Source organism: Culex quinquefasciatus, chromosome 3 (assembly GCF_015732765.1).
Source record: "Culex quinquefasciatus strain JHB chromosome 3, VPISU_Cqui_1.0_pri_paternal, whole genome shotgun sequence".
Classification (NCBI taxonomy): Eukaryota; Metazoa; Arthropoda; class Insecta; order Diptera; family Culicidae; genus Culex; species Culex quinquefasciatus.
In genome coordinates this window covers 132,624,865-132,650,923 of record NC_051863.1, presented here as the reverse complement: position 1 = coordinate 132,650,923, position 26,059 = coordinate 132,624,865, and the positions used below count along the sequence as shown (strand labels likewise).

The 26,059-nt window shown below is 35.4% G+C and overlaps 1 protein-coding gene across 9 annotated transcripts in view; it reads right to left on the bottom strand.

Moving 5' to 3' along the window:
* Positions 1–26,059, bottom strand: part of LOC6036544 (NAD(+) hydrolase sarm1) — a 143,536-nt gene that overhangs the window by 13,601 nt on the left and 103,876 nt on the right. For all 9 annotated transcript variants that reach the window (XM_038265864.1, XM_038265865.1, XM_038265866.1 and 6 more), the window contains 2 exons: positions 2,126–2,217; positions 93–2,061 (listed from right to left, as the gene is read on the bottom strand). In XM_038265864.1, the coding sequence (XP_038121792.1) occupies positions 93–2,061; positions 2,126–2,217 (2,061 nt within the window). The remainder of the gene's footprint in view (positions 1–92; positions 2,062–2,125; positions 2,218–26,059) is intronic.

Here is a 26,059-nt window from a genome sequence, read left to right as displayed (position 1 = left end):
TACCAGTAAATTGCGCAGTTTACCAGCTGTCCGCAGCAATGCGTGATGGATTTACGTTCAAATCCCCTTTTTAATGTTTATGTTTTACTCACCCTGTGCACCCAATCCTTTCCCTCGCCGTCCTCGATGCACCGATCGAGCGCGTCCTGGGTCAGCACCAGCAGGAAGTGCTTCGCGTGCCGGATGCTCTGCAGCAGATTGTTGTCGAACTTGCCCGCCTCGAGCCGCTCCACGTCGATGAAGACGGAGAAGCCCCGCAACTCGAGGTGCACCTTGAGGAGGGACGCGAGCTGGGAGCCGTTGCTGCGGCGGTAGCTCACGAACACGTCCAGGTTCTTTTCGGTGCTTTTTTCTGAGGTGGTGGAGATGATTTCATTGCTCTTGATGGCGTTCAGGATGCGGGATCGGTGGATGGAGTTTTTGATGTTGCACTCGGCGATCAGCTGGTCGTCGTCAAGGTCCTTGATGGACTCGAGCTCGACGCCGGCGTTCAGCATGGCGTACGTGTAGATGGTGTACTCGGGTGCGATCCGGTACAGGAAGGTGTGCATGCCGTCCGAGTCACGCGAGCTGTAATCGGCCATGCGTTTGAGGTTTTGGAGTTCGCGCTCGAAGCGCTTGCGGCGGATGCCGTTGGTCATTCCGATGTCGTTGTGGAGGTTTTCCTCGGTCAGCTGGAGCAGCAGGTCGCCGTCGACTTTGGAGTCGAAGAAGCTCTGCTCGTACTCGGTGAAGCCGATTTGTTTGACCCACTCGCGGACATCTTCGGTGTTCCAGAGTGGGACCTGCTGGGACAGTTTGTGCGGGACTTCTTCGCCGATGAGTCGGAGGGCTTGGGCTGCGAACTTGGAGGCGATGGCGTTGGGGGAGCTGGCGACACGGATCAGGGGTTCGATGGCGCCGATTTCCTTGAAGATGTTGGTGTTGCCTTGCTCCTTTTTGATGCCGGCCTCCATGCAGAAGTGGAATGCGGCCAGGTTGCGAGCTTCTTCACGTTTCGAACTTAGTACGGGCACCAGTCTCTCGAGCCAGTGCTTGCTTTGGCCGTGGGCGTGCGCTAGGTTGCTTTTGGCAAACTCGGACGGGTTGTGGGACGTTACGAAGGGTTCGACGAGGTTCAGCGTGCCGGACTTGATGACTTCGGCTTCGATTTCCTTGTTGGCTACGAGGACTACGATCGCCAGGCAAGCGTAGTATTTGATGTTTTCGTCGTGGTGAAAGGCGAGCGGGAATAACCAGGACGGAACCTTCCGGTTGATCATAGCTTCCTGATTTTCAGCCCCGCCGTACAGGGACAGATTGGCGAGTGCTCCGGCGCAATGTCTGAGTGTTTCAACGTCGTTCTTTCGACACTCGAACAGCACAGCATCCAAACCACCCAGACGAATCACGTTCGAACAGGTGTCTTCACTGTGCTTGAACAAATGCTCCAAGATCCCTGTTCCAACGCGGGAGTGATCCGTGGCGTTGTTCCGCGTGCAAACACAGGCCACATTCACCACCTTATCCAATCCGTTCTTCACCACGTGCGAGCGATTCTCCGTGGTCAAACACTGCTCGAGCAGCCGCGCCGAACTAAACTGAACGTCCGAATCAGAGTCTACACAGTTCTTCATCAAGATGTCCAACCCGCCCGTCGTTCGCAGCGTGTCGCACAGGCTAGCTCCCAACTCATGGCCATGAGTCGGAACAGCCCAAGCACGCCGAATGATTTCGTTCATCGTGTTCAGCAGATTCGGCGCCTTCTTCAGCTGCTCTCCGTTGTGCAGATTCTCCACGTACTTGGTCATGTGCGACGAGTACTTGTGGATCGCGTTCTCGATCTCCGCCGGATTGCCACTAATCCGCTCCAGATCCTCAAACGACGGAAAGTCCTCACCCATCGTCATCGTTCCGTTCATCGAGGACGAGTGCGTGCTCATCTGCGAAGACGAGCTGACCATGCTGTGCGATGAAAACTTGCTCTGCGTGGCCGACGAAACGGTCTTCTCCTGGTTGAACACTCCGCTCGCTGTAACGGTCTGCCGCTGCTGGGCCTGGCTGATGGCTTTCTTCTCCGCACTAAAAATTACACAACCTTACGTTAGTCACGTCCGTCCCGTCGAACCCTCAAATCGCTACTAACCTGAAGTGGTCACTCGACACCTTGACGCTGTGCGCCGCAATGTTATTCGCTTCGGCCTGCTGGAAGTCGCCCATCTTCAGGGATCGTGCTTCCTGGAAAGATAATCGATTCGATCAATATTGGCTCGCCAGGCTGGATGATGAAAGTGGGGTGGTCATTGTCGCGAGCACCAGGGACGTGTCGTCGCAAGTCGTCGAGTCGAGTTATCAGTAGCTACTGAACGCGTTCAGCTATGTGTGGATTGTGTTCTGGGGCGTTTGGTCGGTCGGTCGGTGGTTTATGCAAATAAAAGGGGAGTTTTGCAAACTCATCAGCTTTTGGTGTGGTGTGGCACCCCGGGGGTGAGGTAAAGGTCGCTTGGAATATAAATTTCCAGAGTGAGGAGGGTGGTTTAGGTGTGAACGAAATTAACCCTTTAATGGGCAAATTCTTTATTTTAAGGGTGCACAGAAACGAAGGAAGTTGTTGTCTTCTTATTCTAAAATTGTCAAACTTACGGACCCAATCCTGCAACAACGGGTTTGTAAAATTAGTCAAACTTTGTTGTAAACTGCTTTGTAGACAGTACTTTAAGGGTTGAATGAAAAACTACTTCAATAGTACCCGAAAAACTATTTCAATAGTACCCGTATTTTTTAAGATAATAAAATGTCTGTAACAAAAATCTGGGTGCAAAAGCTTTGGTTGATGGGCACCGTTAAAGATTTTGTTTTAGGTTGTTTCAATTAATTTTTTTAAGCTGTTCTGAAAAAAATCCCCCGATTTTACGAGCCAATTTTCTTTGAAAAATATTTACAACGGTACTCTTAAAAAACTTTACTCAAATTGAAGTTTTCTGTTCCCCAAAAAAGGTTTTTTGGATGATTTGTTGTTATGCCAACTTCAAAATAGTGTTCAATAAATAGTTTTTAAATTGCCATTTCTTAATTCATTTAACTATTTCCACTCGAAATTTACAGTGCGTGCTGAGAAAAGTTTGAACTCTCTTTTTTTTTTATTCCAAGTTTTGCACGATTTTTTCGAGGTTTTCGCAAAAACCAATTTTAGCTTGGCCCGTCACAAAAGAAAGGTGATTAAATGAGCTTTCAATGATACATACTAACACATTTTCAAGGCAAAGCTGTATACATTTATTGTTCAAATGAAAACTTGATTGTTGTGATGGTTTCAAGACCCAAGCCTACAGCTGAAAATATTTTTTTGCAATTCCGCTGTGAAACTGTCAACTTTTCCTGTCCTTCTGGAGAAACGAAACGGCATACTTTTCCCTACCAAAAATAACAAAATGGAAAATTAATACCTTTCAACACCAGTGCTGAAAAGTTCAACTTTTCAGCACTGAAATGGGTGCTGAAAAGTTGAACTTTTCAGCACTGGTATCGAAAAGTAACATTTTTCAATATTTTTTGTTTTGAACGGTGAGTTTACTTAACACATGAATAATTGACATAAAATTTCATTCAAAAAGCGGTTTTCGGAATTGCAAAAAATGTTATAAGCAACTCGTTGCAAAACTTGTTTTTTTTTTTCAGCACTCGTCGTGTTTATCCAACTCGGTAAACCTCGTTGGATAAATGTACGACTCGTGCTGAAAAAAACTTCTTTTTGCAACTTGTTGCATAAACTACTATTTATTTTCAAAAAATGAAAATTATGTTTTATTTATATTGTTTTATTTTTTAGGATTTTATTCGGTGAATATCCATTATCAGGATTCTGAAAAAGGTATGACTTTTTTAAAAAATATCGGATTTTTGGTTGTAAATTAAACCTAAAGTAGGGGAACAGCATCTAATTCCAGCGTTCCTCTGATGTTGTCAGATCATCACTTTGTCATTCATTTACAGCTCATCAAAAGCGTTTTCGACTGAAATCGGGTAATAAATAGCTCAATAAGAAGTGAGCAAGCAAGTTTCTATCAAAAGTTTTGCAAAATGAGTTGTTTACTTAATGAAAAGCAGCAAATTGGATGGAGTTAGGAGCGAGTGCTTAACCTGCCAAACATACTAGAATTTCCCCTATCATGCTTCTCCATAGAAATATTTTCCAGTACATTTTGCTGGAGACGCATGGTGCTTCGAGTTCGATAAATGTACCGAAACTCGATATTTTTCCAAAAAATCGATGTCAATCCACCCAGCAGGGCAATTTGGCCAAATCAAAAATCCAAGTATGCAGAAGTTATCTACCAAATTGGTACATATGTCTACCTCGAAGGATTTTTAGTCTACCTCAATAGTTCAATAAGTAGCATTGCCCTGCTGGAAAGATACCTGTTTTCAAGAAAACGACGTCAAATCAACTTCTGAAGTAATACAAAGTAGTCTACCTCTGTTCTACCTAACGAATCTGCAATCAGATTTTTCCTAAACTTCTTCTAAGTAGTACTTCTCTTTATACTTAATTTTCAAAGTACTTTATATATCGATTTTGACCACGGCATCGTGTTCCTTGGAAAATTCTAGCCCGATTTGACCTATAAAAGTCCATACTTAAGTTGAAAAATGGCGGTTCTGGAGCAAATTAAAGATTGTTCAAAAATGAGCTACCATGCGTCTCCATCAAACAGAAGAATTAACCCTTAAGTTCAATATATCTGCAGTTATGATTATTCCTAGCATGTAGCAAGTGTTTCTGCAGCAAAATGATGCCATATAATTTTTTATCAAGTTCTACCCCATAAAGAAATAAAGATACCTAATGAATATTTAAAGAACAAAAAATTGAAATTTTAATAAAATAAAAGCAGTCCTGCTGAAAATCTGTGGCACATCCAATGATTGCTTAATGTAGTTCTGATGTCTAAGAATGAAATTCAGTCACTATACCAAATTCTACCTCATTGTAAAATTGTTTTTAAATACATTTATTAAGAAATTCCAACAATTTCCTTAAGAAAATTTCAATTTTAATAAAATTTCAAATAAAAGCAGCCCTGTTGAAAATCTGTGGCACATTCATTGATTGGAGAATAATGTTCTGATAACTAAGAATGATATTCAGTCATTCTACCAAATTCTACCTCATTGTAAAATTGTTTTTAAATACATTTATTAAGAAATTCCAACAATTTCCTTAAGAAAATAGCAATTTTAATGCAATTTCAAATAAAAGCAGCCCTGCTGACAGTCTGTGGCTCATTCAATGATTGGAGAATGTTGTTCTGATGTCTAAGAATGATATTCAGTCATTCTACCAAATTCTACCTCATTGTAAAATTGTTTTTAAATACATTTATTAAGAATCTAACAATTTCCTTAAGATAAATGCAATTTTAATAAAGTTTCAAATAAAAACAGCCCTGCTGACAATCTGTGGCTCATTCAATGATTGGAGAATGTTGTTTTGATGTCTTAGAATGATATTCAGTCATTCTACCAAATTCTACCTCATTGTAAAATTGTTTTTAAATACATTTATTAAGAAATTCCAACAATTTCCTTAAGATAGATGCAATTTTAATAAAGTTTCAAATAAAAACAGCCCTGCTGACAATCTGTGGCTCATTCAATGATTGGAGAATGTTGTTCTGATGTCTAAGAATGATATTCAGTCATTCTACCAAACTCTACCTCATTGTAAAATTGTTTTTAAATACATTTATTAAGAAATTCCAACAATTTCCTTAAGAAAATAGCAATTTTAATGCAATTTCAAATAAAAGCAGCCCTGCTGACAATCTGTGAATCATGCAATGATTGGAAAATATTGTTATGAAGTCTAAGAATGATGTTCAGTCATTTCACCAAATTCTACCTCAGTGTGAAATTGTTTATAAATAAATTTATTAAGAAATTCGAACAAATTCCTTAAGAAAATTGCAATTTTAATAAAATTTTAAATAAAAGCAGCCCTGCTGACAATCTGTGGTTCATTCAATGATTGGAGAATGTTGTTCTGATGTCTTAGAATGATATTCAGTCATTCTACCAAATTCTACCTCATTGTAAAATTGTTTTTAAATACATTTATTAAGAAATTCCAACAATTTCCTTAGGAAAATAGCAATTTTAATGAAATTTCAAATAAAAGCAGCCCTGCTGACAATCTGTGGCTCATTCAATGATTGGAGAATGTTGTTTTGATGACTTAGAATGATATTCAGTCATTCTACCAAATTCTACCTCATTGTAAAATAGTTTTTAAATACATTTATTAAGAAATTCCATCAATTTCCTTTAGAAAATAGCAATTTTAATGCAATTTCAAATAAAAGCAGCCCTGCTGACAGTCTGTGGCTCATTCAATGATTGGAGAATGTTGTTCTGATGTCAAAGAATGATATTCAGTCATTCTACCAAATTCTACCTGATTGTAAAATTGTTTTTAAATACATTTATTAAGAAATTCCAACAATTTCCTTGAGAAAATAGCAATTTTAATGCAATTTCAAATAAAAGCAGCCCTGCTGACAGTCTGTGGCTCATTCAATGATTGGAGAATGTTGTTCTGATGTCTAAAAATGATATTCAGTCATTCTACCAAATTCAACCTCATTGTAAAATTGTTTTTAAATACATTTATTAAGAAATTCCAACAATTTCCTTAAGAAAATTTCAATTTTAATAAAATTTCAAATAAAAGCAGCCCTGTTGAAAATCTGTGGCACATTCATTGATTGGAGAATAATGTTCTGATAACTTAGAATGATATTCAGTCATTCTACCAAATTCTACCTCATTGTAAAATTGTTTTTAAATACATTTATTAAGAAATTCCAACAATTTCCTTAAGAAAAATGCTATTTTAATACAATTTCAAATAAAAGCAGCCCTGCTGACAATCTGTGGCACATTCAATGATTGGAGAATGTTGTTTTGATGTCTTAGAATGATATTCAGTCATTCTACCAAATTCTACCTCATTGTAAAATTGTTTTTAAATACATTTATTAAGAAATTCCAACAATTTCCTTAAGATAAATGCAATTTTAATAAAGTTTCAAATAAAAACAGCCCTGCTGACAATCTGTGGCTCATTCAATGATTGGAGAATGTTGTTCTGATGTCTAAGAATGATATTCAGTCATTCTACCAAATTCTACCTCATTGTAAAATTGTTTTTAAATACATTTATTAAGAAATTCCAACAATTTCCTTAAGAAAAATGCAATTTTATAAAATTTCAAATAAAAGCAGCCCTAATGACAATCTGTGGCTCATTCAATGATTGGAGAATGTCGTTCTGATGTCTTTGAATGATATTTAGTCATTCTTCCAAATTCTACCTCATTGTAAAATTGTTTTAAAATATATTTATTTAGGAATTCCAACAATTTCCTTAAGAAAAATGCTATTTTAATACAATTTCAAATAAAAGCAGCCCTGCTGACAATCTGTGGCTCATTCAATGATTGGAGAATGTTGTTTTGATGTCTTAGAATGATATTCAGTTATTCTACCAAATTCTACCTCATTGTAAAATTGTTTTTAAATACATTTATTAAGAAATTCTAACAATTTCCTTAAGAAAATTGCAATTTTAATAAAATTTCAAATAAAAGCAGCCCTGCTTACAATCTGTGGCTCATTCAATGATTGGAGAATGTTGTTTTGATGTCTTAGAATGATATTCAGTCATTCTACCAAACTCTACCTCATTGTAAAATTGTTTTTAAATACATTTATTAAGAAATTCCAACAATTTCCTTAAGAAAAATGCAATTTTATAAAATTTCAAATAAAAGCAGCCCTAATGACAATCTGTGGCTCATTCAATAATTGGAGAATGTCGTTCTGATGTCTTTGAATGATATTTAGTCATTCTACCAAATTCTACCTCATTGTAAAATTGTTTTTAAATACATTTATTTAGGAATTCCAACAATTTCCTTAAGAAAAATGCTATTTTAATACAATTTCAAATAAGAGCAGCCCTGCTGACAATCTGTGAATCATTCAATGATTGGAAAATGTTGTTTTGATGTCTAAGAATGATGTTCAGTCATTCCACCAAATTCTACCTCATTGTAAAATTGTTTTTAAATACATTTATTTAGGAATTCCAACAATTGCCTTAAGAAAATTGCAATTTTAATAAAATTTCAAATAAAAGCAGCCCTGCTAACAATCTGTGGCTCATTCAATGATTGGAGAATGTTGTTTTGATGACTTAGAATGATATTCAGTCATTCTACCAAACTCTACCTCATTGTAAAATTGTTTTTAAATACATTTATTAAGAAATTCCAACAATTTCCTTAAGAAAAATGCAATTATATAAAATTTCAAATAAAAGCAGCCCTAATGACAATCTGTGGCTCATTCAATGATTGGAGAATGTCGTTCTGATGTCTTTGAATGATATTTAGTCATTCTACCAAATTCTACCTCATTGTAAAATTGTTTTAAAATATATTTATTTAGGAATTCCAACAATTTCCTTAAGAAAAATGCTATTTTAATACAATTTCAAATAAAAGCAGCCCTGCTGACAATCTGTGGCTCATTCAATGATTGGAGAATGTTGTTTTGATGTCTTAGAATGATATTCAGTCATTCTACCAAATTCTACCTCATTGTAAAATTGTTTTTAAATACATTTATTAAGAAATTCCAACAATTTCCTTAAGAAAAATGCAATTTTATAAAATTTCAAATAAAAGCAGCCCTAATGACAATCTGTGGCTCATTCAATGATTGAGAATGTTGTTCTGATGTCTTTGAATGATATTTAGTCATCCTACCAAATTCTACCTCATTGTAAAATTGTTTTTAAATACATTTATTTAGGAATTCCAACAATTTCCTTAAGAAAAATGCTATTTTAATACAATTTCAAATAAAAGCAGCCCTGCTGACAATCTGTGGCTCATTCAATGATTGGAGAATGTTGTTCTGATGTCTTAGAATGATATTTAGTCATTCTACAGAATTCTACCTCATTGTAAAATTGTTTTTAAATACATTTATTAAGAAATTCCAACAATTTCCTTAAGAAAATTGCAATTTTAATAAAATTTAAAATAAAAGCAGCCCTGCTTACAATCTGTGGCTCATTCAATGATTGGAGAATGTTGTTTTGATGTCTTAGAATGATATTCAGTCATTCTACCAAACTCTACCTCATTGTAAAATTGTTTTTAAATACATTTATTAAGAAATTCCAACAATTTCCTTAAGAAAAATGCAATTTTATAAAATTTCAAATAAATGCAGCCCTAATGACAATCTGTGGCTCATTCAATGATTGGAGAATGTTGTTCTGATGACTTAGAATGATATTCAGTCATTCCACCAAATTCTACCTCATTGTAAAATTGTTTTAAATACATTTATTAAGAGTTCCAACAATTTCCTTATGAAAATTTTAATTTTAATAAAATTTCAAATAAAAGCTGCCCTACTGACAATTTGTGGCTCACTCAATGATTGGAGAATGTTATTCTGATGTCTTAGAATGATATTCAGTCATTCTACCAAATTCTACCTCATTTCTTAAGGAAATTGTTCAAAAAATCAAACCATCCACATTAACGACCCCCGGGTCTTTTGTGGTCTCTATTGCAAGTTTCTGCTCGAACCAAGGAGTCCGAAGGCTTGAATGGGGAGAGCACCCAAACCTCTTTCTACTCCAAGGAACCTTCCACCCCAGTGTTTGAACTGACGACCTTCGGATTGCGAGTCCAACCGCCGCCAGCGATTCCACCGGAGTAGGCTTGGTTTGGTGTGTTGTTTGTACTTATGGCGTGGAGACGACTCCTACACCTGGAATGACTTAACGGCCTAACAACCAAGGCCGGGACCAACATTTTACTTCCTCATCCGATGGAAGGTTGCAGCAGATGGGAATCGAACCCAGAATCATCCACTTACAAAGCGGACAGCGTAACCATTCGGCCACGCACTGCCACAAATTGTTGGAATTCCTAAATAAATGTATTTAAAAACAATTTTGCAATGAGGTAGAATTTGGTAGAATGACTGAATATCATTCTACGTCATCAGAACAACATTCTCCAATCATTGAATGAGCCACAGATTGATAGCAGGGCTGCTTTTATTTGAAATTGTATTAAAATTGCAATTTTCATAAGGAAATTGTTTGAATTCCTAAATAAATGTATTTAAAAACAATTTTGCAATGAGGTAGAATTAGGTAGAATGACTGAATATCATTCTAAGTCATCAAAACAACATTCTCCAATCATTGAATGTGCCACCGATTTTCAGCAGGGCTGCTTTTATTTGAAATTTTATTAAAATTGAAATTTTCTTAAGGAAATTGTTGGAATTTCTTAATAAATGTATTTAAAAACAATTTTACAATGGTGTAGAATTTGGTAGAATGACTGAATATCATTCTAAGTCATCAAAACAACATTCTCCAATCATTGAATGTGCCACAGATTTTCAGCAGTGCTGTTTTTGTTTAAAATTTTATTAAAATTGAAATTTTCTTAAGGAAATTGTTGGAATTTCTTAATAAATGTATTTAAAAACAATTTTACAATGAGGTAGAATTTGGTAGAATGACTGAATATCATTCTAAGTTATCAGAACATTATTCTCTAATCAATGAATGTGCCACAGATTTTCAACAGGGCTGCTTTTATTTGAAATTTTATTAAAATTGAAATTTTCTTAAGGAAATTGTTGGAATTTCTTAATAAATGTATTTAAAAACAATTTTACAATGAGGTAGAATTTGGTAGAATGACTGAATATCATTCTTAATCATCAAAACAACATTCTCCAATCATTGAATGAGCCACAGATTGTCAGCAGGGCTGCTTTTATTTGAAATTTTATTAAAATTGCAATTTTCTTAAGGAAATTGTTGGAATTACTAAATAAATGTATTTAAAAACAATTTTACAATGAGGTAGAATTTGGTAGAATGACTGAATATCATTCTAAGACATCAAAACAACATTCTCCAATCATTGAATGTGCCACAGATTTTCAGCAGGGCTGCTTTTATTTGAAATTTTATTAAAATTGAAATTTTCTTAAGGAAATTGTTGGAATTTCTTAATAAATGTATTTAAAAACAATTTTACAATGAGGTAGAATTTGGTAGAATGACTGAATATCATTCTAAGTCATCAAAACAACATTCTCCAATCATTGAATGTGCCACAGATTTTCAGCAGGGCTGTTTTTATTTAAAATTTTATTAAAATTGAAATTTTCTTAAGGAAATTGTTGGAATTTCTTAATAAATGTATTTAAAAACAATTTTACAATGAGGTAGAATTTGGTAGAATGACTGAATATCATTCTAAGTTATCAGAACATTATTCTCCAATCAATGAATGTGCCACAGATTTTGAACAGGGCTGCTTTTATTTGAAATTTTATTAAAATTGAAATTTTCTTAAGGAAATTGTTGGAATTTCTTAATAAATGTATTTAAAAACAATTTTACAATGAGGTAGAATTTGGTAGAATGACTGAATATCATTCTAAATCATCAAAACAACATTCTCCAATCATTGAATGAGCCACAGATTGTCAGCAGGGCTGCTTTTATTTGAAATTTTATTAAAATTGCAATTTTCTTAAGGAAATTTGTGGAATTACTAAATAAATGTATTTAAAAACAATTTTACAATGAGGTAGAATTTGGTAGAATGACTGAATATCATTCTAAGACATCAAAACAACATTCTCCAATCATTGAATTGGCCACAGATTTTCAGCAGGGCTGCTTTTATTTGAAATTTTATTAAAATTGAAATTTTCTTAAGGAAATTGTTGGAATTTCTTAATAAATGTATTTAAAAACAATTTTACAATGAGGTAGAATTTGGTAGAATGACTGAATATCATTCTAAGTCATCAAAACAACATTCTCCAATCATTGAATGTGACACAGATTTTCAGCAGGGCTGTTTTTATTTAAAATTTTATTAAAATTGAAATTTTCTTAAGGAAATTGTTGGAATTTCTTAATAAATGTATTTAAAAACAATTTTACAATGAGGTAGAATTTGGTAGAATGACTGAATATCATTCTAAGTTATCAGAACATTATTCTCCAATCAATGAATGTGCCACAGATTTTCAACAGGGCTGCTTTTATCTGAAATTTTATTAAAATTGAAATTTTCTTAAGGAAATTGTTGGAATTTCTTAATAAATGTATTTAAAAACAATTTTACAATGAGGTAGAATTTGGTAGAATGACTGAATATCATTCTAAATCATCAAAACAACATTCTCCAATCATTGAATGAGCCACAGATTGTCAGCAGGGCTGCTTTTATTTGAAATTTTATTAAAATTGCAATTTTCTTAAGGAAATTGGTGGAATTACTAAATAAATGTATTTAAAAACAATTTTACAATGAGGTAGAATTTGGTAGAATGACTGAATATCATTCTAAGACATCAAAACAACATTCTCCAATCATTGAATGTGCCGCAGATTTTCAGCAGGGCTGCTTTTATTTGAAATTTTATTAAAATTGCATTTATCTTAAGGAAATTGTTGGAATTTCTTAATAAATGTATTTAAAAACAATTTTACAATGAGGTAGAATTTGGTAGAATGACTGAATATCATTCTTTGACATCAGAACAACATTCTCCAATCATTGAATGAGCCACAGACTGTCAGCAGGGCTGCTTTTATTTGAAATTGCATTAAAATTGCTATTTTCTTAAGGAAATTGTTGGAATTTCTTAATAAATGTATTTAAAAACAATTTTACAATGAGGTAGAATTTGGTAGAATGACTGAATATCATTCTTAGTTATCAGAACATTATTCTCCAATCAATGAATGTGCCACAGATTTTCAACAGGGCTGCTTTTATTTGAAATTTTATTAAAATTGAAATTTTCTTAAGGAAATTGTTGGAATTTCTTAATAAATGTATTTAAAAACAATTTTACAATGAGGTAGAATTTGGTATAGTGACTGAATTTCATTCTCAGACATCAGAACTACATTAAGCAATCATTGGATGTGCCACAGATTTTCAGCAGGACTGCTTTTATTTTATTAAAATTTCAATTTTTTGTTCTTTAAATATTCATTAGGTATCTTTATTTCTTTATGGGGTAGAACTTGATAAAAAAAAATTATATGGCATCATTTTGCAGCAGAAACACTTGCTACATGCTAGGAATAATCATAACTGCAGATATATTGAACTTAAGGGTTAATTCTTCTGTTTGATGGAGACGCATGGTAGCTCATTTTTGAACAATCTTTAATTTGCTCCAGAACCGCCATTTTTCAACTTAAGTATGGACTTTTATAGGTCAAATCGGACTAGAATTTTCCAAGGAACACGATGCCGTGGTCAAAATCGATATATAAAGTACTCTGAAAATTAAGTATAAAGAGAAGTACTACTTAGAAGAAGTTTAGGAAAAATCTGATTGCAGATTCGTTAGGTAGAACAGAGGTAGACTACTTTGTATTACTTCAGAAGTTGATTTGACGTCGTTTTCTTGAAAACAGGTATCTTTCCAGCAGGGCAATGCTACTTATTGAACTATTGAGGTAGACTAAAAATCCTTCGAGGTAGACATATGTACCAATTTGGTAGATAACTTCTGCATACTTGGATTTTTGATTTGGCCAAATTGCCCTGCTGGGTGGATTGACATAAAAAATCGTATCTCAAAATTCTGTTAATGGATGTTTATAATTTTTAGATATGTTATGTAAAACATTATGAAAAATCGGGATGTGCGACGAAAGGTCGAAAGTGGACAAAAAGTCAAATGGAAAAAAGTCAATAGTCGAATGTGTAAAAAGTGCAACAAAATTCTGTAGTAGTTTTGTGATTTTTGTAATGGGCAGAAATTCTGTTGCAGAATTAAATCACTATTTTTCTGTGGGTTTTTGCATTTTTCATTATGAACAGTTCTTTAAACAGCATAACTGCCGAAATATTTTTTAAGAGTATTTCCAATCATTAAAAGATGTGTTGTGATAATATTGTGAGTTATCCCAATATTTTAAACATTACCAGTTCTTTTAATTAGAGAAAGTCTTACTTCTATAAATATGTTGAAAAGCCTTTTCATCAGGCCCGCGACGGCTTTTCAAAATAGTTCTATGACCGGCCGTTAAGGCTGTTCATTAAATATTAAATAAATAAATTTACTGTCTGAATTGAATAAATAAGCTTGAGATCAAATTTTAACATATTATAACAACATTCTTCATGTTTGAATATAATTGTTATGATTTCTATATTGATATTTTAAACTGAAAAATGTTGCATTAAAACAAAATTATCCATTTCGTAAAATAGTGAAATTTATGAAAAAACTTGGAATGTTGTCAAAAAATGTACAAAAAGACACAAAATTTAATTTTTTTTCAGTTTTAACTGTGTTTATTGAAGTTTTTTCTATTTTCTTTTTTTTAAATAAACAAACATTCAAAAACTAATGTTTTTTTCCAGAACAACTTTTCAGTGATAAAGTTTTTTTAAAAAGAGCTTAAAAAAGCAAATTATTGATACCGAAAATAGATCGCTGCAAATATTTTAAAAATATTAAAAAATGTATCAAAATGAGTCAAGAAATTCGGGAGCAAAAAATATATTTTTTTGGATAAATTTTGAATTTTGAAGAATAACGAATTAAAAATGATTTAATATATATTTTGTATTTTTTTTTAAATTTTGTGTGTGTTTGAAATAATTTAAAAAAAATGAATAAAGGTGCACAACAACGCAAAAAGTTTTTTTTGTAAAGGATCTTCGATTCCAAATTTCGTTTGAATAAATTTTATCATGTCTCATTGATTTTTTTTAATATTGTCGTGTTGAGGAAATTAAAATTAACAAAAAAAAGACCATTGAAATTTTAATGTTTTTAAAAAATAAATATATATATATCAAGGTATTTAATTGCAATCGTCAAAAACAATAACTATACAATTTTAAACAAACAAAAATTAAAATAAGTCATATGAAGACATTTTTGAATTTTATATTGGTTTTTCATTCCTCAAATCAAGATATATGAATCTTATTTGCAACACTACACAGAAAAAAAAAATCGGGTAAATTTACATCAATAATGATGTACCAAAAGTGCACGTCATTAATGATGCGAATTTACATCAACTTCATTGTAAATTTAAATGCCATCCGATGTAAATGTGTCGAATAGAAAGTTCTTTGTAAACATGTAAATTTCCGATAAATTCGACGTAAATTTACCCAAGCGAAAAAATTTTTTTTGCCCCGTTGAATCTAGAATCCGATGTAATTTTCAAATGCTTTTGTACCCGTGTGCAGTAATCTATTATTTTCTTTCTGATCAAAGCACCGATTGGTTTTATTGTTTTAAAAAAGTTCAATGCGCCACATGTAAACTTCATCTTGCTCACACCTTCTAAACACAAATTAAAGTGAGCGGGATGTACTGAATTTGTACATGTGGTACATTGGCCGTTTTAAAAAACCAAGTTACGGATAAAAAATGCTTTTGTTTGGAAAGAAAGATTCAAAGACTGCAAGGCACTTAAAGTTTTGAAAATTTGTATCAGATTCTTAATTCAACAAAGTTATACTAAATGAATGAATGAAATGAAGATAGTTAAAAGAAACTGACTCACTGAGCGTTTGGAAATTGAATAAACATAAACCCGAAATCGATTTCATGACCTCTGGATTGAAAACCCATTCCTGGGGGTAAACATTTGTATATCTTTGGATTATGACTGACCGAGCTAGTAAAACTTACTCTCAGCGGTCGAGTTTGACTAGTTTCTGTTAAAAAACTATGTTGCTAAACTTACTTGACCTATGTTGTACTTGATCCATTTCGGCTGTCATCGGTTAACATTTGGTCCCAAGGGAAAATCTTCATAAAGAACTCATTCGTAGAAAGGAGCACCGGCTGTGCAGCAGATCCTGGGTCGGTTTCCAGCAGCGCGGTGATTCCCAGCAACTGACATGAGTGATTTCTTGCCACAATTTTCCTTGACCTTCATATCGTAAATTTAGTTCAAACAATTACGATCTTGGCATCGCGGATTTTAAAAAATAAAACTCTTCCTGGTCGATCTGCTTTTGCGTGTTGTTAGAACTAGAAATAAACTCATTTTGAGTGAAAAAAAAATACGAAAATAACTAAAATATTTACTCACAGAAGACCAAACTTGAAGCAGTAACGAACTTACGGATGTTGTCCTTGACCAGCTGATTGAGTTGAACATACTCTGTAAAGTAAAACTGATTTCAAAATGTATTTTCATAGAAAATAAACTATTTATTAATTTATTTAATAACAAAATTCAAATACTTACTTTTCCATGAAAAAAAAAAACAACTCGCTTGGTCCTTTACCCTTAAAAGGGTTTGCAAGAGAAGTCAAAACTGTCATTTTGTTTCAATGATTTGGAAAACAGGTTGGACAAGCAGGTGATGAAATGTCGGAGTTCTTGTCGGAGTCAGATGCAGACAACATTCCTTTGCAGACTTTTGTTGGTAGTAATTATTTTGTAATTGGGTCCTAAAATTAAGTTTCAATTCGAGTTTCAATTACTGATTTTATCATAAAGGGGAAATTCCCGTATGTTTGGCAAGTTAAACACTCGTTCCTAACTCCATCCAATTTGCTGATTTTCACTATTTATACAACTAATTTTGTAAAACTGTTGATAGAAATTTACTTGCTCACATCCTATCGAGAAATTAAAAGTGAGAGTGTGTGCGTGCAACATGGTGTTAAACTTTTCAAAGTGCCATGGTAATCTTCACGGCAGCTTCACAGAAAGTTTAACTCCATGTTGCACACACTCTCACTTTTAATTTCCCGATTGAGCTATTTATCAATCGGTTTAAGTTGAAATCGCTTTTTATTAGTTGCAATTAAACGTCAAAGTGCTAATTTGTCAACATTATAGGCATGATTGAGTTAGATGCTGTTCCCCTACCTTGAGTTTTTTTTAACTTTTTGAAACACGATTTTTAAAGTTGCGAATTTTCTTGTTTTCATTTTGATAAAGCTTATTTTCCTGAGCACAATGACTCATTTCATGGTCGATCCAGCGTTAAATGGCATCTTGTGAAATTTAATTTCTTGTATTTACATAATAAAGTGATCACAAATTGTTTTCAGACGTGTCTATTAAAAACCATTTCTGATTACTTTTTTTCATTTTAAAGCAAAATTTTTTTTTGACAAGACAACATTTTTTCGATGGATCAACTATGGTCCCCTCGGAACGAGCTGTTAAGTAGGAGCTTTTCTGTCAAGAAGGACCGCGAGGTTAATTTTTCAAAATTGATTTAAGAATCCATTTTAAACTCTTTGTGGTCGTACAAAGGGTCATTGTACTCAGAAAAATAAGCTTTATCGTTATGAGCAATAATATCACAAATTTAAATTTCATTTTAGGACCCAATTTAAAAAAAAGTTTTTTGAATATTTACTGTAATGACAAACATTAAAAATCGATTTTCATTAAATTTAATAAATGGTTGTTGCCAAAACCACTTTGCACGATTATTGAAAGATCTTAAAATATTTATTTAGATCACCCTAATCCAAAATGGTTTGCAGCTCCGACAGCTTACTACATATACCTTTATAAGTTCACACCTTGCGCTATTGTCATCCTGAAAATGCGCGACAAACATTCCAAATAGGCACTGCTCAGTGTTGTACATTGTTTATCTCGTTCGCACCGAATGTCTCGACCATTTGAATGAGTGTGTGAGAGTGAGACAGACTGTTTTTTACGTTACGGCTTTTTGAAGTGTTCGTCACGAATGGTTTCTGTTGAGATAACTGTCACCTGTAAACTGTAAATCAAACAACAAAAAAATATAGTTACCGAAGCGGTTGTCCCAAAACGAGAAACGATACGGAAATGTGTGCGAACCAAACAAATGCAGGACAACAAGTTTGGAGGAACCGAAATCGGAAACTGTTCCTTTTGAGAAAGATTCATTTCCAACGCCGGATGAAAGCGACATGCCCAGCCGGAAGCAGAAGTTCTGGAAGCACCTTCAGGCTGCAGGAGGTCAAGGTTGACGATATTTGCCATTCGTCAGGTTGACTGCGCGGTGCTTGATCCAGATTATGGCCATCAACGATCTCAGTATGTGGCGGAAAACAGATCAGCAGATTCAGGGACAATCGCTGGAGGAGGGGCACGTATCCGTGGGACGATCGAGTTCTAACAACAGATCATTCGGTAAGATGTGGGCGATGGAGTAACGTTTAATCGCAGGGTGATAATAATTTCTCGGGTCCAAGCTTGGCTTCCGGATGAAATAGTGTGAATCAGCATTTTTTAACACTGGAGACGGAATTTTTGAAAATTATTAACTTATACGAGGAAAGGTTTCATCACTGAACGGGAATTTGAATGTCCTCCTCGTACCTGGTAATCAAATTAAGTTATGTTAATGGTATCTGTATATTTGTTATCATTTAATTTAACTTACTTGGTAAACCTGCCTGAATAGGAGACTTCCGGACAGATTCGCTTCCGGCAAAAACATGCCGGGTGACATCGACTGGACTGAAAAATGAACTGGTGCTTCCGTTGTTTACATTTGAATTCTAAACATTTCGTCCAATTCCAGCGGAGTGTTGTTTTGCTTTGGAATTTATCGCTTTTCGGCCCTTACGAAACCAACTTGAGGAAACCTTTATTAAAAATATCGAGAATTGTACTTAAGCATCGTAAGTGATCACTAAATACTTGAACATACCTTAAAACATCAACATTTGTCAACAAAACACTCCCGCAACTTCACCCGCAATCGACAACAATAATGAACTGTCATTGAATGAAACAAACAGCAACAATTAAATTTATGTGTCTCCAACATTTACGTTAAGTAAGTTTTACATGAAGTTATCATTTACATGACTTTCATGAATTAAAATTATCCATTTGACAGCAAAATCAAACCGGTTTACATGGCATACATGCATTACATTCAATCTCATTTTACATTAAGGCTGTTTAAATGCGATACAACTTTTTAAAGTGAATTTCAAATTTACATTGAGCATGTTTACGTTTAAAACAACAATTCAGTGCCGTGTAAATTCACACTTTTTTTTCTGTGTAGTTCTTTTATTTATTTACTTCAAAAGAACCCAATCATAAAAAATGTGTTTACTTTTTCAACTTTTATCAAATATTAGTTCCGGCCCGCCACTGCTTCAGAAAAATCTGCTGTAGAGACACTGTACTGATGTGATAGAGAACTTGGCATCAATTCTCACAGTTCCCATAATTTTATTAGGCGCTTTGAAATTATTTATTTTATTTTATGCATAACGTTGCCATTATAAAAACAGTTTAAATCTTTTTCCAAACTCCATAAATCATCGCTTCCAACCTTAAATCGCACACGTGTGTCTCGCCAGCACAATACCACACGCAGCAGAACATCAAATTTCCATTTCAATGGAAAATGGAAACCCAACCACCATATAATACATTAGACGTTGCTTTTGTTGCCATTTACTGGCGCGCAGCTAATTTTGGATTTTAATATTAACAATAACATCGCACGCGCCGGCATCGACATTTACCTTGAAATTTGTCGACGCGCTTTGCGAAAAACAGAACCACCAACCCAACCTTCAGTCTAGTGTACCAACGGCTCTATATCATTCTGTTTTGAAAACAAGCGTGGAAATTACATCTCGATTTTTTGGTTGATGGTGAACAACTGAGCAAATTTACGGTGATGCTCTGTTGACACAGTTTGACGATTTCCAGAATGACAATCTGGGACGAGTTAACCATGTCCCAGTGAAGTCTTGCTGATTTGACAGCGACAAAAAGTGACAGGCTGTGCGATTGCGTCAAAATCACTTGACTTGTACGAAATCGTCATGTAATTAATATATCATTACGTAAACGTTCCTGTTCACGCTGGTCGGAAACAAATTTGCGCGTTTATTCATGATTTATTTTCGCCACGTACGTCCATGTTTACACAATAAGCGAGTTATTTTTAGCCCGCGCGATCTTTGTAAAATCACTGCTAAATTTGACCATTTTGTTTGCGCTTTATTTTGACAGTTCCCAGCGCGCTGCTTACCTTAACCCTCTCGATCGGTATCTCGAAAGTGGTTCGCACCTGTTGTGGCGGTGAACAGCGGGTTGTCCCACCACCACTACCGCCACCTGGCGGCGGAGGACTTTCCACGATCGTGACACGTGGACTCGTCCTGGGACTGGTGACGTTCAGTACGATCCCGTTTTTGTGCTGCGGGGGTGGAGTCACGGACGATGTGGGGGTTTGTGGGGGTGGTGGCGAAAGGGGGAACTCCACGATCGGGCTCGGTGTCCTGGTTGGGACAAAGTCGGACTGGCCCGTGGACCGGAAGATGCCCTTTCGGACGGGCCACGGCGCCTGGTTGCACATGATCGCGACTTGCGATCTTCGGTATTGTGTAACTGTGGAGTTACGTGGCTTAGCGGGGTGATCAACCGGCTTAAGTCTGACTCTTTACAGCTTGGTACTTGGAACTGCTCACTTGCGATTGTAAACAACAGTCATTTGAAGCTGTACACACATTGTGATTAGCACTCGATCGCTAATATTACTTAATAAGGGAAGCTCCCAACACAGCCGGGTGATCGTGTCACGCGTCACGGCAACGTGCGAGCCTTCGCACACACTCGAAAAATTCGCACACGTCACTACGCAAAAGGGTGCCGGCCTTTCTGAGGATCACCACACGCACACACATAACCTAAAAAAAGGGCCAAGTCGCGATCGCGTGGAACTTCCGAACGCACCCGGTAGCAAATTGAAACTGACGTCGGTCGGAACATTCTCCGCAGCACACACAATTGACGAAAGTCGCACGAAGTGCGCGAACACGAATGTTCACGATCGTTCACGAAAAACTGCACAGTGGTTGATGATCGCGGGTGGTGGTTGTGTGTGTGAGTGCGAGAATATTTTCAAAACATGACGACGCTTGGTGCGATTTTTTTGTTGGTTGGTTTTCCGGACCGCGGAGGATCATCTGTTTTTCTTTTGGGAAATTGAGCGTTCAAGTGTGCGAGTGAGTGTGAGACTCGAGTAGTGTGGGTGGGTTTCGAGGAAATGCATTACAAGGGAAATCTTTGAGACGGCGACCACTCGAGATTAGCGCAAATGGTGGGTTTTTGTGCCAGTGTGTGGTTGTGGGACTGCTGTGGTTTAGTTCAAGTGTTTTGCGAGAACGACGTGTGATAAGTCGAGCTTGAGCAAGCCCTTTCGGGACTGGAACTTCTGTTTCCGAAATGTTTAATAAAATTTTCTCCAAATATAATTTAATATTTTTTCCTTTTTTTGTTTGAATAAAATGTTTTGACAACGTTAAACAAACATTGATAAATGCCAATTTTCAATTTTAGGAAGCGTTATAAAATTTCTGATCGATGAAGACTCTCTGAGAATCAATAATGGAATTATCTTAAAATTTCTTTCGTCACTAGCGAAGTTCTCTTATTGACGATAGTGAGACGGAACCAAGAAACTATCTTCCGAACTCTCGAAAAAACGAAACTATTGGCACTACGCCCCCCGGGGCATGGCCTTCCTCTAACGTGGGATTTCTGCTCCAGCGCCTCTGACGAGACAGGAGAAACCGGGACCGACGTTTTACTTCACCATCCGATAGAAGCTCAGTGGATAAGGCGGGAATCGAACCCGCGTCTCATAGCATCATCGGGATCGGCAGCCGAAGCCGCTACCCCTGCGCCACGAGACCCACTTCCGAACTCTCATGATGAGTAAATGTGGCGTTTTATATGCCTTCCGAAAATCTTGAAATTTATTTTTTAGTTGTCAATTTACCGATCTAACGTGCAAAATAAAAAAACAACTCATTTTTTTTCGATTTTTCTCTCAGTGAGTGCCAAGTGAAACTGTTTTGATGAAGATTCTTCCATCGCTGCTGCCCGGTCACGACATATTCTAGCAGAACTGGTTCTGCCAGAATTCTGCTAGAACGGTGGAACATTTCTGCTAGAATGCTGTAAGAATATCCAGCTCTGTAAGATCTCTGCTACACCCAAAGTTAAAGAACGAGGGGATAGTCTTCTCGAAAAGAAACGTGAGGAAAGTGCTATTTTGCGAGAGTATAGTCCTCTCGCGTGTTCATTCGTTCATTGGAACAGTTCATCCTTTTGAGTGGCTTATATGGACAAATGACCGCCATTTATTCACCGAACCATGGTGGCCCATACGGCAAAGTAACGGTTCAATATGCCGAAGGTCTTGGGGTCGAGTCTCGGTACCGGTACTTTTTTTTTTGATAGATGAACTTTTTTTGAAGATGAACTCATGAGTAAAATACTCTCGGTAATTTCGGGATTTATCCTCTCAGTCCGCACACAGTAGTAAAATGTACCGAATCGTGTTCTTTATCCTATCGTATGCCGATGCCCAGTTCTGGGTGTAGAATCCTGCTAGATCGTCATGACTGGGTGAGCATTCACTGAGCGAACAAAGCTGACAACTCTTTAATTTTAATTTTCGAAATTTCGATTATACTTCACAGCATGGAAACGTGTGTCTTATCAACCAGAATTAATGAGTTAACGGAAAAGCAGTGAAGCTCGTGAAAAAACTGGTGGAGTCCGTTTTTTTTTAAGTTTCCTTTTTCATCGATTTATAGAACGTAAAATCGAATTTTAAATGTTTTTTTTTTTAAATAATTGCACTGTTTGAAGGTAGAGGTTAAAGGTAGAATTTTATTAAGAAAAAGTACTCCTGCAAGTTTCATCCAAATAAAAAAATACAAATTAAAAATCTCGAAAAAAATGCCTACAGCAAATTCTAGAGAATTACTCTTTAAGTGTTGTTCTAAATGTTTATACCTTTCAAAAATTCTAGAGAAGAGCCAGAAAAGAAACATAAAGTTTTTTATGTGCGACAACTACAATGCTAAAAATTAACTGATGTGAAATGATTTCATCTTTCTGGTGTGAATATTGTAAAAAATGTATCTTCAAGAAATATAAAAATGATCTGAAATGAAAAACTTTAAAAATGTTTTGAATTTAATTTTTTGAAAATAAACTTGGACGAATATGATTAAAAAACAAGGGTTTTGATTTTCGGTTCAAAGATCGGAAATCACTCACTCATCGCCGATCCAATCTTTGCTGATTGCAGCTCGTAACCACTCGCTAGCGAACACGACTCACTAGCTGCCAACGGCTTATTCAATCTCTGTTGCTGTACACAGCGATACAAATACTTCGTCACAAGGGAAAATGCTCAGAGAGGTGAGAATCTAACAAAATACCAGCGCGGCGCTCTACTGGCCTGCACCACCACCGTCAATTTGAATTTGGAATTGTGGAAATTGCTCACAAATCTTAAGTATTTTTAAAGGGTCTTATATGCTATTGTGTTTCATATGTTTATAGGACCTATTCAAAAAAACTCTAGGAATAATAATAATGGTCCAAAATATCAGGGGGCAAAACAAATTTTTTTTTCAAAAAACTTGAAAATTTCAATGGAATTAGAAGTCTTATTAACTGAAAACAATCTAAAATGCCCTATTTTTGCACTGATAATCATATTTAGCATGTTTGGGCTCGTTGAAAAATATTTTGATCCTTTATGGAATAACAATGTACATCACCGCAAAAACTTTTTTTTCTCGCAGAAATAAAATTTTCAATTTTCGTCAATACCTTGAAATTCTGGAAACTTATGATTGCAAACCAACTGGACAGCTGTGTAATGCATTTTAAAACACTTTTTTCATTCAAATTTTGAAACCGTGGCCTATATATTTTTTTTTTACTTTTTTTTTATTTGTTTGCCCTCCCTCCTCGACTTTGGTCAGAGTCGGTGGACATAAACTTCAAAAAATATTTGCAACCACCTTACAAAATTGTAAAATATTTTTGATGAAAATGATTTTAAGCAGTTTAATAAAGGATCAAAACAAAGCCAATCGCATACTTTTTTGAGTCAGCTTTGAGCGCGCAATCGGTCTCTCTGAGCCATTCGCTATACTACCCGATTGGAGTGCGAGGGAGAGCAAAAGAGCGAGTATTCAGATGCGAAAGGTGTGGAAGTGATAGACGGCCGAAATACATCAGCAGTTTTGCGTCGCGCTGGGTTTGTGCTCGCAAGTGAATGAGTCGTTTTGGAGCAATCAGGACCCTTGGATAAAAATAGCAAAAAAATAAAAATTGAAATTTCAAGCCATGGTTTCAACATTTGCATGAAAAAAGAGTTTAAAAATTAGATTGGAAATTGAATTTTCTACAAGTAGTGACTATGGAAAACTAATTTTAAGTCGAAGTTTTCATTTGCCACATCGATCATAAGTTATCAACGAATAAGTTATTAAACTGTTCGAGCTATCAGCCAAAACGTGTCGTTTTTGTCGCTTGAGAATGTGTCAGTAGTTTAAAGGAAAAAACAATGTTGGTTTTTTGGAGTGCTTTACAACGAAAAAAAAAGGAAAAAAGAAATTAAAAAATCATCTCAGCTCGACAAGTTACTCAAAATTTGCTTTGCTAAATCAAAACTCTTTCATCGATTATCGTCACGAGTTCCGTCCTTTTGTTTTCCTTGCAGGTTTTCCCTAATTTACTGAACTAAATAGCGCAAGTCACAGGTACTTCCGTGACTAACAAAGCACCGCCAAGGAGCATGTAAAACGACCGAAAGATTCACGATAAATCACCCTTGCACGTCGTTTTCACTTTAAAACCTCCACCATCTTGCGTCCTTGCTTACCTGAGTTAGCTGCAACATCAGGTGGATAATTTACGAACTAAACAATGAGTTTCTAGGTATAAAGGCAAAGGCAGAAAGCACGCTACGGTCCACTTGCTTTCTGCACAAAACACAAAACACTAACCGGGCGCAAATTCTAATTGGCGTGACACTGAAAATTGGCTTGGCCGAATGAAAAATCGGCTATTTATATTCTTCGGACTTTTATTTATTTATTTTTCTCCTAGATGCGAAATTTCGCTGACAACATCTAACAACTTTAACGAGAGATAGAAAGAGACATTTCTGAACCGTGACTGAGTCATGAGGTTGAACTTTGGCAATGGGCGCAATTATCTATTGCAGCAAGTGAAAATCACGGCTTGAATGATGGCTACCAAAGTGACACGCCCGGACGGTGGATTGATTCATGAGGTGCGGGGCATCGATCGGGGAAAATGTTACCTTGAATAGTTTTGGCAAAGTCGATCGAAGTTAACAAACTCTCAGACTTAAGGTTGAGGAAGATATTTGAAGATTTTTTTAAACTCAATTTGCGATATTACAAATTACTTAACTAGTATAGTAATTTGTTTGACTAATTATTCTATTATTTTCTAATGATTTTTTAAATTATCTCAAATCCTAGAAAAATTGCTACGTCATTTGTGAATGATTCATTAAAAACCTTTAAAAAATCATCACATTGACCTATTTTTTTAATATTATTAAATCAATAAATGTGACGTTTGCATTTAACTTATCTTTAATGACTTAATATTGTTATATTTTAACAAAAAAATCACAAAATTTAGCTCTAAATTTAATGTAAAACGGTAGATGCCCTGATTTCGGCAAAATTCTGACTGATTTTTACTTTTCACAAAAACTCTGTTAAATTTAGTGATATTTCGTAATATGTATTTCTAAATTTAAATTTTGTATCATTGTTAGAATGGTATCCTACTATTAACATTCTAAGAATTTAGTAACATACAAGACGTGTGCAAAATACCAAACTGAAAATCAATAGAAAGTTAACTAGCAAAACGTAAACGTAAAGATAAATAGGTCACCACGATTTAAGCTGCCCCGGCGTCGCCGTCTCCATCGCCAGCAAAAAATAAAAACAGACCACAAAAAAACAGTCCCAGACTTGACTGACAAGTACAAATCGATCAGTAAAAAAAAAAGAAAAAAAGACTTGGTATTGATCTATCATAAAAAAGCACACGCGTCAAGTCGTTTCAAGTCGCATGGGGGTAAGTTACCCCAGGAATAGATAAACACCACCT